The sequence below is a fragment of the Sphaerodactylus townsendi genome, linkage group LG10 (assembly GCF_021028975.2).
Source record: "Sphaerodactylus townsendi isolate TG3544 linkage group LG10, MPM_Stown_v2.3, whole genome shotgun sequence".
Lineage (NCBI taxonomy): Eukaryota > Metazoa > Chordata > Lepidosauria > Squamata > Sphaerodactylidae > Sphaerodactylus > Sphaerodactylus townsendi.
In genome coordinates this window covers 81,074,577-81,093,123 of record NC_059434.1, presented here as the reverse complement: position 1 = coordinate 81,093,123, position 18,547 = coordinate 81,074,577, and the positions used below count along the sequence as shown (strand labels likewise).

At 44.4% G+C, this 18,547-nt stretch overlaps 1 protein-coding gene across 1 annotated transcript in view; it reads left to right on the top strand.

Moving 5' to 3' along the window:
* SHROOM3 (shroom family member 3) overlaps window positions 1–18,547 on the top strand; it is a 228,812-nt gene that overhangs the window by 32,041 nt on the left and 178,224 nt on the right. Inside the window, 1 exon segment of the mRNA XM_048508765.1 lies at window positions 8,457–8,611. Within this exon segment, the coding sequence (XP_048364722.1) occupies window positions 8,457–8,611 (155 nt within the window).

Below are 18,547 nucleotides of genomic sequence, written 5' to 3'. Positions count from 1 at the left end.
AATGGCTTTCCCACAAGATCTGCAAAAAGAAACGTGTTCACGTAACTGTGGATTTGGATTTGGGTGCACTGTTTCTTCATGCCATTATCCCCCGATGCAGAACACCTGTGCCCCGTTTCTTTATAGGGAAAGAGGCTTAAGATGGGTCACACCAAAGACAAAGATCGTAGCTTTAAATTCAGGCCTTTGCAACAAATTGGATTTGCTTCTATTAATCTTATTGGGTTCCTCACGAGCACGACAGGTGTAGTGTGTTGAGTTGGCTTTATATTTATGGTGCCTTCTAATCAGGAGTGGATTAAGCTATTAATCAGAAAAAGGCATTTTTAAAGCAAATCTCTAGTCCTCATGCTCACTGGGGGGCATTAAATATGAATATATTCTGGCAGTGCAGTAGACCATGCAGTCACCTTTCTGTTTCTCTCTCTCTTACACACACACACCCCATCATGATGGTGGTGTAGTGGTTAACAGCACCCACTACACCAGCGTGGTGTAGTGATTAAGAGCAGGTGGATTCTAATCTGGAGAACTGGGTTTGATTCCCCACTCTTCCACCTGAGTGGCAGAGGCTTATCTGGTGAACCAGATGTGTTTCGGCACTCCTACATTCCTGCTGGGTGACCTTGGGCTAGTGACAGTTCTCTCAGAGCTCTATCAGCTCCACCTACCTCACAAGATGTCTGTTGTGGGGAGAGGAAGGGAAAGGAGCTTGTAAACCGCCTTGAGTCTCCTTACAAGAGAGAAAGGTGGGATATAAACCCAAACTCCCCCTCCTCCTCCTCTTCTTCTTAATAAAGCTATTTTTTGCTTTAAAATGACAAAGTTTTATCGCAAAAAGTCTGTTATAAAACTCTGTGCATGTAATGCTGCTGGGTTTGTTTATTCACTGCAGCCTGCTGGAGTGGCAGCAGGCAATGGGAGCTGCCAATGGGAACCCTGCCACCTGCCCTTATACAGAAATGCCATAAGATCCTGCTGCTTGTGCCATTTGTACCTCCCTCCACACCCAATGTGGTTGGTTGTGAGCCAGTGTGGCTTATAGGCTAGAGATGCTAGATCAATAGGAGCAGCAGTGGCGTAGGAGGTTAAGAGCTCGTGTATCTAATCTGGAGGAACCGGGTTTGATTTCCCGCTCTGCCGCCTGAGCTGTGGAGCTTGTCTTCTTCTTCTTCTTCTTCTTCTTCTTCTTCTTCTTCTTCTTCTTCAACCTCCAATCAGCCATGAAATTCCAGTGGGCCAGTCTGTCTCTCTTAGTATAACCTACCTTACAGAAAGTTGGCAACCCTAAACTCACGGCAGATTACAGAATTTGGCAATGCAACAGGAACAGCAAAAATATCCAATAAACAGTGTAGTAACATTATGCTGCTAAATTGGAAAACTGTGCAATTAAACAATATGACATGTGAAAGGCGAAAACTGGACCGCTGATCTGAACAAGAAGAGGAGGAGGAGGAGGAGGAGTTTGGATTTATATTCCCCCTTTCTCTCCAGTAAGAAGACTCAAAGGGGTTTACAATCTCCTTTCTCTTCCCCCCCACCAACAAACACCCTGTGAGGTGGGTGGGGCTGAGAGAGCTCCGAAGAACTGTGACTAGCCCAAGGTCACCCAGCTGGCGTGTGTTGGAGTACACAAGCTAATCTGTTTCCCCAGATAAGCCTCCACAGCTCAAGCGGGGAAACAAACCAGGTTTCCTACATTAGAGTGCACCTGTTCTTAACCACTACACCACGCTGGCTCTCAAAAGTTGTACCTCCCATTTCCACTTTAACCAACAGGCCTGAGAATGCTTTTCCTAAAGTGCCTGGACTTAAATAAGCCACACCTCTGATCTAAACTCCTAAGTCTAGAACAGAAGGTCTTGCTATGCTCCATGTACTGACTGTCCGGCTTCAGTGGCACTCCCAGATCTGAACATGCTGGGATTGAAAGTCTAACCCTGACCTTTTGCCTCTCTTTTCTCGTCAGGCCTTCTCAGGTTGCCGTGAGCCTTTCAAGCTGTGTTTGGTGTTTCCTGGTTTCGCTGTTTTCCAGCCTGTCTGTTGAAACAGGTGCTCAGTTCAATAGGTGATGTGTCCCATCAGACTTCTGTTTGCCTTTGCAATCATTGTGATGTTGGCTGAAGGTAGAGCTGCGTATCTTGTGGTGTCGCTTGCGGGAATGGCTGTGCTTCCCGGGAGTAGTCCCACCTCTCCCCGAGTGCAAACATTCCATCCAGATTCACAGTCACAATATTGTTTTCAATGCGATGCATTTGGAACTCATCAGTGCTGCTGTGGTCCCCCAAAGCTGATCAAAATGTATCTGCCATGTGGATCCAGATGGTGCGGAAGGATTTGCAGTGTGAATGGAGAGAAAGTTCACTGGCTTTGAGCTGCAACTTTGCTGTGTATTTGCGTCCAGGTGGATAATAGGTTGCTCTTGCAGGAGCCAAACAGATGTGATATTTTCAAACAGGCAGCCTTGTTTAACACAAACGGCATCCAAACATCACTGTTATTCACCCTCCAAGGCTCATTCCGCACATGCAGAATAATGCACTTTCAAACTGCTTTCAATGCTCTTTGAAGCTGTGCGGAATGGCAAAATCCACTTGCAAACAATTGTGAAAGTGGTTTGAAAACGCATTATTTTGCATGTGCGGAAGGGGCCCAAGAAATCATCCAGTTTACACATAATTAAGTATATTTAGGTTTAGGCAAGTCTAGGACAGAACTGTTGAGTAACCCAGGACAAAATGAGTGATCAAACAACATAGGAAACATGGATCAGCCAAGTGACCTCACCTGGAATACTGCGTACAGTTCTGGGCACCACAATTCCGGAAGGATATTGACAAGCTGGAATGGGTCCAGAGGAGGACAATCAAAATGGTTAAAGGTCTGGAATCCATGCCCTACGAGGAGAGACTTGGGGAGCTGGGGATGTTTCATTTGGTGAAGAGAAGGTTAAGAGGTGACATGATAGCCATGTTTAGATATTTGAAGGAATGTCATGTTGGTGAGGGAGCAAGCTTGTTTTCTGCTGCTCCAGAGACTAGGACCAGGAGTAATGGGCTCAAGGTGAAGGAGAAGAGATTCCACCTAAACATCAGGAAAAACTTCCTGATAGTAAGGGCTGTTTGACAGTGGAATGCACTACCTTGGAGTGTGGTGGAGTCTGGAGGTTTTTAAAGAGAGGCTGGATGGCCATCTGTCAGGAGTGCTTTGATGGTATGTTCCTGCATGGCAGGGGGTTGGACTTGATGGCCCTTGGGGTCTCTTCCAACTCTATAATTCTAAGTGACTTGGGAAGATGAATTTAGGGTCATTATGCAACTCAAGGGAGGGGGGACATGGTAGGGGGGTTCACATCACAATGATGTCATTTCCCAGGAATACCCAGAACCAACGGCATTTCCTGGAAGGAAATTATTATTACATTACGGTTGCCAGTTCCAGATTGGGAAATACCTAGCGATTTTGCAGGTGGGGCCTGAGGAAAGCAGGGTTTGGGGAGGGGAGGGGCCATAAGTGGGGCTTAATGCCATAGAATCCACCTTCCGAAGCAGATGTTTTCTCCAGGTGAACTTACCTGGAGATCAGTTGTAATCCCAGGAGAAATCCAGGTACCGTGTGGAGGTTGGCACCCCTATCATTACGTGAGCGACAGCAGTGAGGTTTTTAATTTATTTTTGCTTTTAATTTTCTCTGGCCCCTTTCTAAGCAGGAACGGAGACTCAGGGTAGGGTCCTCTGCCCTAACCAGAAAGTTTGCAGCCCTAGTTGAATTAAGTGGTGCAGTTTTTATTTGATCACAGCATTTTAGACTGCAGGGCTGGGTGCTTATTGGATAGATTCAGCTTGTAAAAAAAAAACCCACCCAGTACCTAGAAAAGCAGCTGTCCAATTGATCGCATGGTTCAGGAAGAAGGACCTAACTTTTTTCCCTGAGAGACCATCTTTTTTATATGCAGAGGGTTCTTTATTTGCAGAGAGTTTTTATATGCACAGCGTTTTTTTAAAAAAATGTTGGACTGCATCCATGCAGTATGAAGTGATACAGTTCAGGAAAAGTACTCGTTTTCATGGTTGTATAACCTGGCTTGCAAGAAAAACGCAAATGTTTCAAGAAGTTTTGGTCTACTTCAGACTTCAAGGACACAGCCTCTGAGTCCTTGCAGATAATTGGCACTTTCTGCCTGTAGCTTGTTTGCTTGGTTTCGAGGTTCAAGGTGTTTTCTTGCAAGTAAATGGTTCCAATTTCTAAATGGAGGCTTGCCCTCCAAAGAGAACAACTCATCTTGGCAGGTATGTTTGCATATCATTTAACATTCCTCAGCTGTCAGCTAATCGCTTCTTAGAGCAAGACACGTGGACCCATTTACCCTTGACCACTCACAATATGGCGCCAATGCCTGAGGACATTTAATGATTTAGCATTGGTGCCATATTGTAACTGGTCAAGGGTAAATGGGTACTTAAAAGTGACATGATATCACAGAATGGGTTCAGAGGAGGGCAACCAAAATGGTGAAGGTTCTGGAATCCATGCCCTACAACAGTGATGGCGAACCTATGGCACGGGTGCCAGAGGTGGCACTCAGAGCCCTCTCTGTGGGCATGCACAAACAGAGTTCATCATGTGGGGGGGAAATCCCCCCCCCCCCCCGCACATCTAGGCTGGCCTGGGCCGCTGGGCTCGATTATTAGCATTAAACCTAAGACCTAGTTTTGGGGAAGCAGTTTAGGTAACCCTGTTAAGCACTGTTAAACCCCACTGATTTTCATGCAAAGAACTAAAGCGCGATCCTTTACTTGGGAGTAAGCCCGGTTGCTGGCAATGGAGCTTGCTTCTGAGTAAACCCTCCTAGGGTCGTGATTCACCCGTTCAAAGAGTTGCATGGTTGCTTCAAAGCTAAGCCAACAACTACCACCAAGCTTACTCCCGAGTAACGCACGCCTCGGAGCCAACCGTTTTTTCTAAACTGAAACCTCAGTATTCAGGTTAAATTGCCGTGTTGGCACTTTGCGATAAATAAGTGGGTCTTTGGGTTGCAGTTTCGGCACTCGGTCTCAAAAAAGTTCACCCTCACTGCCCTACAAGGAGAGACTTAGGGTGCTGGGGATGTTTAGTTTGGTGAAGAGAAGGTTAAGAGGTGACATGATAGCCATGTTTAGATATTTGAAAGGACGTCATGTTGGTGAGGGAGCAAGCTTGTTTTCTGCTGCTCCAGGGACTAGGACCAGGAGTAATGGGTCCAAGGTGAAACATTATTTTCATCCACCCATCCAACTGTATTATTATTATTATTATTATTATTCAAAAACAGTTATACACAGCAAACAAGATCAATATGCTGGATTTTGTATTACATCACACGTCGGACACTTCCCAAGCATCTAGGATTGTGTGATGTATCGACGAATAATGTGTGCAGAGCCGAGTAGGGTGGCCTTTTGCAGCTGACATATGGTGATTTTGTCAGCGCCAATTGTTTTTAAGTGCCGTTCAAGATCTTTAGGCACTGCACCCAGTGTGCCGATCACCACTGGGACCACCTTTACTGGTTTGTGCCAGAGTCTTTGTAGTTCAATCCTTAAATCCTCGTATCGTGTAAGTTTTTCCAGTTGCTTCTCATCAATCCTGCTGTCACCAGGAATTGCAACATCAACTATCCACACTTTCTTTTTTTCCACGATCGTGAGGTCAGGAGTATTGTGTTCCAAAACTTTGTCAGTCTGAATTCGGAAGTCCCAGAGTAGTTTTACGTGTTCATTTTTAGTGACCTTTTCAGGTTTGTGATTCCACCAGTTCTTTGTCACAGGCAGATGGTAGTTGTGGCACAAGTTCCAGTGAATCATCTGAGCAACAGTATTATGCCTCTGCTTGTAGTCCGTCTGCGCGATCTTCTTGCAGCAGCTAAGTATGTGATCTATTGTTTCGTCTGCTTCCTTGCAGAGTCTGCACTTGGGATCTGTGGTTGACTTTTCAATTCTGGCTTTGATGGCGTTTGTTCGAATTGCTTGTTCTTGGGCTGCAAGAATCAAGCTCTCAGTCTCCTTTTTCAAAGTTCCATTTGTGAGCCACAACCAGGTTTTTTCCTTGTCAATTTTGTCCTCAATTTTTTCTAGGAACTGTCCATGAGGAGCCTTCTTTTGCCAGTTTTCTCTTCTGCTTTGCAGTGTATTTTTACGGTACTCACTCTTTGTCTTTTGCACTTTGAGCAGTTTTCTGCTGTTGACTTCCATCAATGTTGGTTCTTCACTGTTTTTCACATAATCTGCCAGTGCATGTTTCTCTTCTTCCACCGTTTGTTTCACTTGCAGAAGCCCTCTACCTCCTGATTTTCTGGGTAGGTAAAGTCTGTCAACATCACTACGCGGGTGTAATGAGTAGTGGATTGTCATCAGTTTTCTTGTTTTTCTGTCCAGATCATCCAGCTCTGCTTGCATCCAGTTCACAATTCCAGCAGTGTATCTGATGACGGGTATGGCCCAGGTGTTGATAGCCTTGATCGTATTCCCACCATTTAATTTGCTCTTCAAAATTTTTCTGACCCTTTGGACATATTCTCTGCTGACCACATTTTTCACATGTCCATGCTTGATGTTGTCCAGCTGTAGTATTCCCAGGTATTTATAGGATTCAGGTTGATTGCACTGTATGGTTTTTCCATTAGGCATCTCTATGCCCTTACTGTCAGTAATTTTCCCTTTCTTCAATGCCACTGTGGCGCATTTGTCCATGCCGAACTCCATACTAATGTCATTGCTGAAGATTGTGACTGTGTTGGTCAGTGACTGAATTTCAGTTTCTGATTTTCCATAAAGCTTTAGATCATCCATGTACAGCAAGTGGGAAATTTTTGGTGAATTTCTTGCAGTTTGATAGCCCAGGTTTGTTTTTTGTAGAATTGTTGACAGTGGGATCATTGCAATGATGAACAACAATGGTGACAGTGAGTCACCCTGGAAAATTCCTCTCTTGATGTTGACAGTTCCGTAGCTTTGGTTGCTCACGAACAACTCAGTTTTCCAGTGTTTCATTGCATTTTGAGTAAACTTGCTAATATTTTCACAAACCCCAATGACATCCAGACATTTGATGATCCAACGTGTGGCAGTGAGTCGAATGCTTTTTTGTAATCAATCCACGTTGTATACAGGTTTGTTTTGCGGCTTTTGAAGTTCTCCAGTATCATTTTATCAATCAGAAGCTGATCTTTGGTGCCCCTACTTCTTCTTTTATTACCTTTTTGTTCTACTGGCAAGATGTTATTTCCCTCCAAGTAATCTTGGATTTGATCAGCAATTATGCCTGTCAGCATATTATTATTGCCTGTCAGCATATTATTATTATTATTATTATTATTATTATTATTATTATTATTATTATTATTATTATTATTATTAAATTTAATATACCGCCCTATCCCCGAGGGGCTCAGGGCTGTGCACAATATAAAACTTCATATAAAATCATACATACAGTTTAAAACAACAGTTATATTTGAAAACAGCGTCCCACGAAACCCTTACCTAACCCTCCCAGTACAGAATAATGGGTCCCGATGGCATTAGGGACCCATATGGAGCCAGTTGGGAGGGGGCTGGGGGCTGATCTCTCCAAAGGCCCGGTGGAACAGCTCGGTCTTACAGGCCCTGCGGAATTCTCCAAGGTCCCGCAGGGCCTGGACGGTAGGTGGTAGAGTGTTCCACCAGGCCGGTGCCAGAGCCGTGAAGGCCCTGGCCCAAGTGGAGGCCAGCCGCGTCATCGAGGCCATCTCCAATGGCCAACCAGAAACCCTGTTGAGCAAGTGCCTGATCGGACCCCACCCACTTTCTAACAACACTTGGTAGGTGCCAAAGGTGTCAGCAAGTAACATGCTGCCCAAGGACACCACTTTGGGGGGCCCTGACCTACCCCAAAAGCTGTAATCGTCATGTGTAGCTTGAAGAGTACAAAACCCATGACGCAGTGCAATATAGAATTATAATATACATGTGCAAGAACGGTCCTGTATTTATGCAGCTTGAAAGCTGCTGAAATGCTGTGCAATTGCAAAAAAAATGTGTTAATGAAGTTATCAGTCACCTCAAAGGAAAGCAACTAAACCAAATGTACTGTGAAAAATAGAAGCATGACAAGATCTTGGGAAATAATGGATTACATTCCACCTTTAGGGCGTGCACATGATACCTTCATAACTATAAGAGTAATTTAGCACTGGAATAAACCGCCTAGGGATGTTGTGGAACCATCTGGCTGGGAAATTTTGCAAGAACTATGTGCTCAGAAATGAGTTTCAGCAGAGCTGAGCAAAGCTGCAGTGTAATTGCCACGGCTGCAGCAAGCAAATAGGAAGCAGCGTGAATCTGGATTCAGAGAAATTTTTTGTTTCCTCCAAAGCGAGAGGAAAGTCAAATATATCGCTCTGATCCTCCCCGCTGTTCTCTCTCTCCATCTCTCAGATTGAAGAAGGCGGGAAGGCAGATTTACTGAACGCTAAGCTACGGCCTGGAGACGAAGTGGTGAACATCAATGAAGTTGAGCTAAGTAGTTCCCGGCGAGAAGCCGTCTCCTTGGTAAAAAGCTCGTACAAGACACTGAAATTGGTTGTCCGCAGGTAGGTAAACCCAGCTTCTGCTGGAAGTGGAAAGGGCTGTGCTCATGATCTTTGTCTCTTGGTGCAATTATAGCCGCATTTCCCAAGAAGAATATCAAATATCCAGCTGGTGGTGTGTTTTTTTAAAACCACTTTTGATTCCTAACCCTTGAAAAGCTGCATCCTTCAGACATAGTCAGTGGCATAGGTACCATGGGGCAGGGTGGGGACAGGTGCCCCAGGTGGACGCCACGCCCCTCCTCCGCTCCCACACCCCTCCTCCGTCCCCCCTCGCCTGGCCCTGCCAGGCCCAGCAGAGGCTGTTGCACATGCCCCTGGCTGGCCCCGCCACCGACTAAAGTGAGGCACTGGGGGGGGGGCATGGGGGCCCATGGGGGAATGGAAAACTCGGGCTCATTCCGCACATGCAGAATAATGCACTTTCAAACTGCTTTCAGTCCTCTTTGAAGCTGTGCGGAATGGCAAAATCCACTTGCCAACAGTTGTGAAAGTGGTTTGAAAACGCATTATTTTGCATGTGCGGAAGGGGCCTCGGAGTCTGCCCCAGGCCCTGTACACAGTTCAGTGGTATTTTCAACTGTCAGAGCACTTTACCCAGTAGTTTGGCCACCTGGCCCACCCTATGTTGTGGCACACCTATCCCAGAATGGGGAACCCTACCAGGTAGCCATGTGGCCTATCCAGGTAAATTGTGTGTATGTAAAGTGTTATCAAGTTGCAGCCGACTTATGACAACTAAGTAATAATACAATTAGTTGCCAGTGGATTTCAAGATCATCCTTCGCTTACAGAATTTATGGCCACAAGATGCCTACTAACATATGCTAGGCTACAAAAAAAGTTAATAATCCAAAGGTTTTTAAAAGTGGAATAGAAGAAGAGATAACTAAAAACCTCTCTGATTGCCAGTGGCAACAGAAACAGTAATGATGTAGGTAGACATTTTTTTCCTCCTTTTATTTAAAATTAATTTTTCAACTTGACTGAAGAAACAAACAACAATAGGAGCATTTTCCAAAGACGCAAAATGAATAGCAGAACGACTCTGTTTTGGCATCTGAATAAATGTGGCTTATCTCCACCACTGAGTAAATGTCCCACTGACAATCAACCTGCTTCTTAAAATAACCAAAAGCAAATCAATTGTTCAGCTCTGAGCATTAATTGTTGGGTCTTTTGTCATAAAACACCCCCACTGATTGTTAAAGTAATGATTAATATATTAAAAAAGCACGTTGCCAGTTTGAGGTGTCTGACATCAATCAAATCGTGATTGCCTTAGGCTAGATCAGACCTACAAAACAGATGGGGCTGGGTGAAGCTCAGCCCTTGGAAAAGAATGGACACCCACCAGGTAAAATGTGCTGCTTATTCTACCTAACAGACAAGCCAAGGAGGAAAGTTGCACAGTAAGCAAGGAAAGCATCTGGATTCAGCAAGCCATGCAAACACAAGCACCAGCCTTAAACCGAATTAGACTGTTGGGCCCTTTCTGCACAGGAAATGAAGCATTTCCTCCAAAGAGCTCTGGACAGTTATTAGACCAAAACATGTCATTTCTAGCGTCAAAACAATTTCATGGAATCATGGAGTTGGAAGAGACGCCAAGGGCCCTCAAGTCCAACCCTCTGCAATGCAGGAACCCATAATCAAAGCACTCCTGACAAATGGCCATCCAGCCTCTCTTTAAAAACCTCCAAAGAAGGAGAGTCCACACTCTGAGGTAGTGCATTCCACTGTCAAACAGCCCTTACTATCAGGAAGTTTTTCCTGATGTTTAGGTGGAATCTCTTTTCCTTCACCTTGAGCCCATTCCTCCTGGTCCTGGTCTCTGGAGCAGCAGAAAACAAGCTTGCTCCCTCACCAACATGACATCCCTTCAAATATCTAGACAGGGCTATCGTCACCTCTTTACCTTCTCTTCACCAAACTAAACATCCCCAGCTCCCTAAGTCTCTCCTTGTAGGGCATGGATTCCAGATCTTTCACCATTTTTGTTGCCCTCCTCTGGACCAGTTCCAGCTTGTCAATATCGTTCTAAAATTGTGGTGCCCAGAACTGAACACAGTACTCAAGTAGAGGTCTATCCAATGCAGAGCAGAGTGGTACAATTACATCCCTTGATCTTGACACTATACTCCTATGGATACAGCCCAGAATCACATTGGCTTTCTTGGCTGCCTCATCACACTGCTGATTTATTTGCATCCTTTTCCCTAGCAAATCAAATCTACCCTGGATGCCTCATTTTATTGTCCAGTTTGATGCATGTAGATTCCATTTGCATTAAATCTATTATTTCAACCACATCATACCACTACCAAGCCAGTGTGAACCAAATGTGACAAGGCAGCAAATGCTATAACTGTGGGCTGACTGCAAGGAAACTTAGGCCCATTTCTGCAGCACTGCTCACTCCACAGTGCATTAACAGTGGGTGTCCCCACATTTCCTTGTTTACACACAAGGAGGTGCCCCATTGCCTGTTGCTCAGTTTGCTTGCCCCACTTCTGGATCCCTTCCCGATGATTGCAAGATTGCTTTTCATAGCGATATGAAGAGTATCGCGATTGTTCTGGCTCATTATCATTAGTTTTAATTTTTTGGGGGGGAAAAACAGCCACCCATCTGCCAGAAATACCTGCAAGGAGTGAGGGGGAAGTCTAGATAGAGTGGAAACCCTGACCTGTGGGAAAATGTCAGGGAGTCTCTGTTCTCAGGAACCATGGGGCTTCCGGGATCTTTGGCACAGTAAGTGTGAGCAGATCTGCAATGAAATCTCTGTCTGGAAGGGAAAGGTACCTTCACTGCAGGACAGAGCACCAGTGAACAATCATCCTTAAATGTGTTCTTCCCTCCTCCTAAGAGCAGGTGCACTCTAATCTGGAGAACCAGGTTTGATTCCCCGCTCTACCACTTGAGCTGTGGAGACTTATCTGGTGAACTAGATTCGCTTGTGCACTCCAACACATGCCAGCTGGGTGACCTTGGGCTAGTCACAGTTTTTCAAAGCTCTCTCAGAATCCATTTACCTCACAGGGTGTTTGTTGTGAGAGAGGAAGGGAAAGGAGTTTGTAAGCCCCTTTGAGTCTTCTTACAGGAGAGAAAGGGGGGATACAAATCCAACTCTTCTTCTTCTTCTTCTTCTTCTTCTTCTTCTTCTTCTTCTTCTTCTTCTTCTTCTTCTTCTTCTTCTTCTTCTTCTTCTTCTTCTTCTTCTTCTTCTTCTTCTTCTTCTTCTTCTTCTTCTTAAGAACATAAGAACATAAGAACAAGCCAGCTGGATCAGACCAAAGTCCATCTAGTCCAGCTCTCTGCTACTTGCAGTGGCCCACCAGGTGCCTTGGGGAGCTCACATGTAGGATGTGAACGCAATGGCCTTCTGCGGCTGTTGCTCCCGATTACCTGGTCTGTTGAGGCATTTGCAATCTCAGATCAAGGAGGATCAAGATTGGTAGCCATAAATCGACTTCTCCTCCATAAATCTGTCCAAGCCCCTTTTAAAGCTATCCAGGTTAGTGGCCATCACCACCTCCTGTGGCAGCATATTCTTCTTCTCCTTCTCCTTCTCCTTCTCCTTCTTCTTCTTCTTCTTCTTCTTCCATCCTACTACATGTCAGGCTTGCCTATTTCTAAACGGGCTCTTAAGGCTGTGGTAGAGAATTTTCTCTCAACACTCTTCATTCCTCAAGCTTCTCCACCTACTGTAAACAGATCTTGCTTTCCTACCAGTGGAGGTTCACTGTCCACAAGAAAGGAAGGGAATGCAGAAGTGGAGGGGTGGGTGGGGGGCTTTCATTCCTTTCCAAGTCTACTTTTAGATCCAGCTTCCCTCTCTTCCCACCTTCCCCTGCGCTCAAAAACAGGTGCGCAATGCCGTGCTTCCTGGTTGTCTTATCTGAGTTAGCATCAGGTCAAAAACAAACCCGAACTCCATGGAGCAGTAGCGTCAGCGCTAGCCGAGCCAGTGTGGTTGGTTGGCTGGCTCCTTTCAGCAAGAACAATCAGCTCACATTCCATTAGCATCACCTGAGCGGCATGGCCAGCAACAGGAATGGGACGCCTTCCAGTTTCTTGTCTAAGCTATTTCAGAGTCATGTTAACCAAGTCTTGCTTTTTCCCTAAAAGCAAAGGTTCTTTTCTGTTCTGTTTTACTCATGTCTGCACTTAGACCAAAAACAAAACCAACAAAACAGTGCAATCCTATATAGATTTACACCAGTCTAAGCCCATTGCAGTGAATGGACTTAGACTGGAGTAACTCTTCTTAGTATTACACTGGGGGGAAAAAACCTTTCCCTCTCTGAAGTAGGAATTATGCAAAATTATCATTTATTTGCATGATTTATTTTTAACAAGCTAGAATTCTGATTTTCCTAGCCCCAGACTTGGTTTATCTGGAGGTGTAACCTCTATCTGTGGGTTCTGCGGGGCAGAACTTGGAATGAGTTTGCAACAACAAATTTTAAAAACAAAATGGTTTACTTTCTTAATATAACATCAAACATCAACATTTAACATCACATTTCAAGGTCCTGTTCAGGTTTCATTTCAAGTCCTTCTAGTTACAGTCTTCTGATATTGCCAAGTCCAATTCTTCCTGCAAGTGGGTTGGCTCCTGAAGACTCCAAGGGCTTGGTGAACAGGATTCAACATGATGAAAGTTTCCAGGAGAACTCTCACTCATTACAAACGCAAAAAACCCTGAAACAATAAACTCCAATATTTACAACATAGCAAAAATAAACTACCACCTTCCCACTAGTTCCCAACAACATTGCAATTACCTTAACAAGGTGTTAAGGGCTTATACATATCAAGGTCCGAGTCTGGTAGCCTTGTCTCCTCCAAACTACATGAGCTCTGCAGCCTCTTGCTGCTTTTAATCTCCACCCCTTTCTGGGTCAACCCATTCTGAGCATGGGGGTTACAGAGGCACAATTTTAAATTTTCCATTACAGGCCACAGATAGCTGGTGAGAGCCAGTCTAGAATTTGAGAGACCTTTGGCTTCCTGGGTGACCTTGGGCCAGTCACACACTTTCATAAATGAACCTACTTTACAGGGTTGTTGTGAGGATAAAATGGAGGAGAGGAGAATTGTGCAAGCCGCCTTAATTCCCTATTGGAGAAACATAGGGTGTAAAAGAAGGTTAAAAAAGTATTCTGATAGTGTCACCTTACTGCTAGGCAGAGTAAATCCCACTCCTTTTAAGCATTTAAAAGAATTGTATCAGTACCTTCTTATGGAAATGTTACACAGAATTTGATCAGCTACCTGAAACGAATCCATGATTAGGACCCATTCAAAATTAAGGATTTGTAGGTTTACAAAATACAGAAATGTTGCAGCTTCTCATGTTACATCCCTACTCACGTTTTTATTTACATAATTCTAATCCTATCAAAACAGGATGGCTCCCTATTTGTATTTTTTGACTAATCCAATGCAGAGAAGAGCCCTCACACTTGCTCGCTTCAATGTTTTCCGCTCCGCTTTATTACGTGGTAGATTTAACAACTTGGAAATGAGCGAAAGGGTATGCTCTTGTGGTGAACAACAAATTGAAACACTGGCACATCAACTGTTTTGCTGCCCTTAATCTGCTAATATCAGATCAAAATATTCCAATATTCTTTCTAGGATACCTAGTGAAATGGGAGAATCAGGTAGACTCCCTTTCCTTCTGGACAATTCTGACAATGAAACTTGTGAATTGGTAGCACAATTGTTACTGGAGGTGATGCACAATCAATAATTTATATTCTATCTTAAACCTTTGTATTTGTATACCTTTTATCTCAGGTTTTTTATTGTGTTATGATTATTGTTATGCCAAATAAAGGCTTATTATTATTATTAATATTATAATTCTAATCCCTTTACAAAGGTAGTCCATGAATTTAAAAGACTGCATCTGAAGTGGCTTGCTCATATCAGATGGTTTCTAGATATTTCCCTCTTTGTTTCCTGTCGCTTATGATATCCTTATCTGTGAAGGTGTATCAGACCACCTGAAGAAAACCCAAACTAAATTGATGGTTACATTGCACTTCGTAGGACAATTGGCGCACAACTCCAGCTTGTCGGTTGCATGTAGAATGTGCCCAGGTTTTCAGGTTCCAATCTGTTAGAAAATGGACATTTTCCAGAAAGATCTATATAAGGGGAAGAATTAGGACTAATAAAAGGAAACATTTCTTCACACAACGTGTGATTGGTGTTTGGAATATGCTGCCACAGGAGGTGGTGATGGCCACTAACCTGGATAGCTTTAAAAGGGGCTTGGACAGATTTATGGAGGAGAAGTCGATCGATGGCTGCCAATCTTGATCCTCCTTGATCTGAGATTGCAAATGCCTCAGCAGACCAGGTGTTCGGGAGCAGCAGCAGCAGAAGGCCATTGCGTTCACATCCTGCCTGTGAGCTCCCAAAGGCATCTGGTGGGCCACTGCGAGTAGCAGAGTGCTGGACTAGATGGACTCTGGTCTGATCCAGCAGGCTCTTTCTGATGTTCTTATAGCTCCTCCCACTCTTGTCTTCCTTGTATGTGAAATCTCCATTGGAAGTTCTTTTGGTTGGGGATCTGTTGCCTGTGTCTTATACTACACAGTAAAGCATCACCGATTGCATCATATAAAATAATATAAATAATATCAGCCTGTCCAGTAGAAAACATCTGACTGACACTTGCCTTTATATGGTTACATGTAAGACATTTTTGGCAGTGATGTTCCTAACAGTGTTTATTTTAAAAAGCCTCGATTTTGCTTGGCTGAGACTTGCGTGACTCAGGCTAGCCAGATCTCAACAGATCTTGGAAGCTGAGCAGGATCAGCCGTGGTTAGCACTTGGATGGGAGACCACCAAGGAAGTTGAGGATTGGTACCAATGCCAAACCACACCTGTTCTTCTCTTGTCTTGAAAACCCCAAGGGGGTCTCCATAAATCGGCTGTGACTTGATGTACCTCATCAATTAAGCTTGAACTTCTGCTCTGGAAGAAGATCCTTTGCAGGGATAGAAGGTGACTCATTTCTCCTCATGCTGGGTTTAACTGTTCAAGTTGAAGAAATAAAACAGAAGCAACTTCTGCAGGAGTAAGAGTTAGCCTGCTTCTACTTAGGTAAACCTCTTTATGCAAACCGAAAGACCAGGGACATAATCACTAGGCCAGTGATGTCGAACCTATGGCACGGGTGCCAGAGGTGGCACTCAGAGCCCTCTTTGAGGGGAACGTGCAGAGTCGCCCCCAACCCCCCCCCCCCACACACACACACACATCTAGGCTGGCCTGGGCTGCTGGGCTCGATTATTAGCATTAAACCTAACAGCTAGTTTTAGGGAAGCAGTGTAGGTAACCCTGTTAAGTGCTGCTAAACCCCACTGATTAACATGTGAAGAACTAAAGCGCGATCCTTTACCTGGGAGTATGCTCGGTTGCTGGCAATGGGGCTTGCTTCTGAGTAAACCCTCCTAGGGTCGTGATTCACCTGTTGGAAGAGTTGCACGGTTGCTTCAAAGCAAAGCCACCTACTACCACCAACCTTACTCCCGAGTAACGCACGCCTCGGAGTCAACCGTTTTTTCTAAACTAAAAACTCAGTGTTCAGGTTAAATTGCCGTGTTGGCACTTTGCTATAAATAAATGGGTTTTGGGTTGCAATTTGGACACTCGGTCTCGAAAAGGTTCGCTATCACTGCACTAAGCTGAATGATAATAAGCAGCAGAGGCTGGACAGATCCATAACAGCTAATGTAATCTGGAACTTACTAAGAGCAATCTGCAGATCTGTTAGATCCAGCCAGTGCAGGTGTGACTTCAGTTATCTCCCTGTGATGGTTAAGAGATTGGACATATGTGGACTCCCTTTCCTCCATCCTTTCCTCCTGTGTGTGAACTCCCCTGTCCCTTCACTTTTTGGAGATCATGATAGTTCAGCATAACTTTGCAAAACAAAGCATTTTTAAAAACTCAGGGGGAAAAGGAGAACCAACAGGAAAAGTAACAACTGCATTGTTGGGTCAAATAGAACAAATGCCAGAAATCTACCACGACATCTGAACAATGGTCTGTCTCTCTGTCAATAAAAGTGCTGTTGTTAATTGATCAGACTCCAGATTGCTAGCTTATTCTAAAACTCTCTCCAAACTGTTCATGGATGTTTCTTCATAATACAGTAGTTATGTGGCGTGAATTGCTGTGGAAGGCACCTGTGTCATGATCCATTTCAAAATCGTGCTGCAGAACTGCTGGGAGCAAGTTTCAGGTGGGGAGCCACCTTGACCTGCAGAAGAAGAGCAAGATTCGAATCCAGGAGCACGTTACAGGCCAGCAAGATTTCCAGACTTTGAGAGTCAAAGCTCTCTTTCTCAGAGGCTCATTCCGCACTTGCAGAATAATGCACTTTCAAACTGCTTTCAGTGCTCTTTGAAGCTGTGCGGAATGGCAAAATCCACTTTCAAACAGTTGTGAAAGTGGTTTGAAAACGCATTATTTTGCGTGTGCAGAAGGGGCCAGAGAGGTGTCAAAGGGAGCTTTGACTCTTGAAAGCTTGTCCTGGGAAAATATTTAAAGTAGTCTTTAAAGTGCTTCTGGTTTCGAATCCTGCTCTTCTCTTGGGAGTAACTCTTGACGGCAGCATTGCTGAAGATTTCCACCCCTCCTTTCTTGTGTATGAATTCCTCCCACCATCATTAAGTGCTACATAAGTGCTGTGGGGATTTTTAATGATGTTTTTATCGACTGTTTTTAAAGGAAGTTTTTATGATGGTTTTTAATGTTTATGTTTTATGTTTTTAGGACTGTATGTTTTAATGGGGCTTTTAACCCCATTATGTAAGCCGCCCTGGGACTTCGGGGGTAGGGCAGGGTATAAATGGAATAAGTAAATAATAAATGTTGTTTATGTGAGAGTGGTTATTAAAACTGGCTCCCAGTTTTTGTTGAAGGGTTTCTTTGCAGTACAATTTAAGCTTTCTTGGCGCTGGTTGGTCCCGCAGGTGTGATGCCTTGGAATATTCGAGGGAGGCTACTTAGAGTATGAGGAAAGTTGTCAGTTTGGCTGGAATTAAAATTTCTTATGTGAAATGGCTGAAAATAATTTCTGAGAGATAAAGAAGCTAAGGGCAGGAAGCTCAGAGGTAAAGAGCTAAAAGAAGCTAAGGGCTGAAAGGGATGTGATTCTAGGGCCCCTTCCGCACACGCAAAATAATGCGTTTTCAAACCACTTTCACAACTGTTTGCAAGTGGATTTTGCTATTCCGCACAGCTTTAAAGAGCACTGAAAGCAGTTTGAAAGTGCATTATTCTGCATGTGCGGAATGAGCCAAGGAGATCCATAACAGGATCTTTTCAGTGTGTTTTGAAAAAAAAACCCAGCAGCCCAGGAAGAAGAAGAAGAAGAAGAAGAAGAAGAAGAAGAAGAAGAAGAAGAAGAAGAAGAAGAAGAAGAAGAAGAAGAAGAAGAAGAAGAAGAAGAAGAAGAAGAAGAAGAAGAAGAAGAAGAAGAAGAAGAAGAAGAAGAAGAAGAAGAAGAAGAAGAAGAAGAAGAAGAAGAAGAAGAAGAAAAAGAAGAAGAAGAGGAGAAGGAAGGAGGAGGAGAAGGAAGGAGGGAGGGAGGGAGGGAGGGAGGGTTTGGATTTATATCCCCCCTTTCTCTCCTGCAGGAGACTCAAAGGGGCTTACAATCTCCTTGCCCTTCCCCCCTCACAACAAACACCCTGTGAGGTAGGTGGGGCTGAGAGAGCTCCGAGAAGCTGTGACTAGCCCAAGGTCACCCAGCTGGTGTGTGTGGGAGTGCACAGGCTAATCTGAATTCCCCAGATAAGCTTCCACAGCTCAGGCGGCAGAGCTGTGAATCCAACCCGGTTCCTCCAGATTAGACACACGAGCTCTTAACCTCCTATGCCACTGCTGCTCCAGGCCCAGACCAGC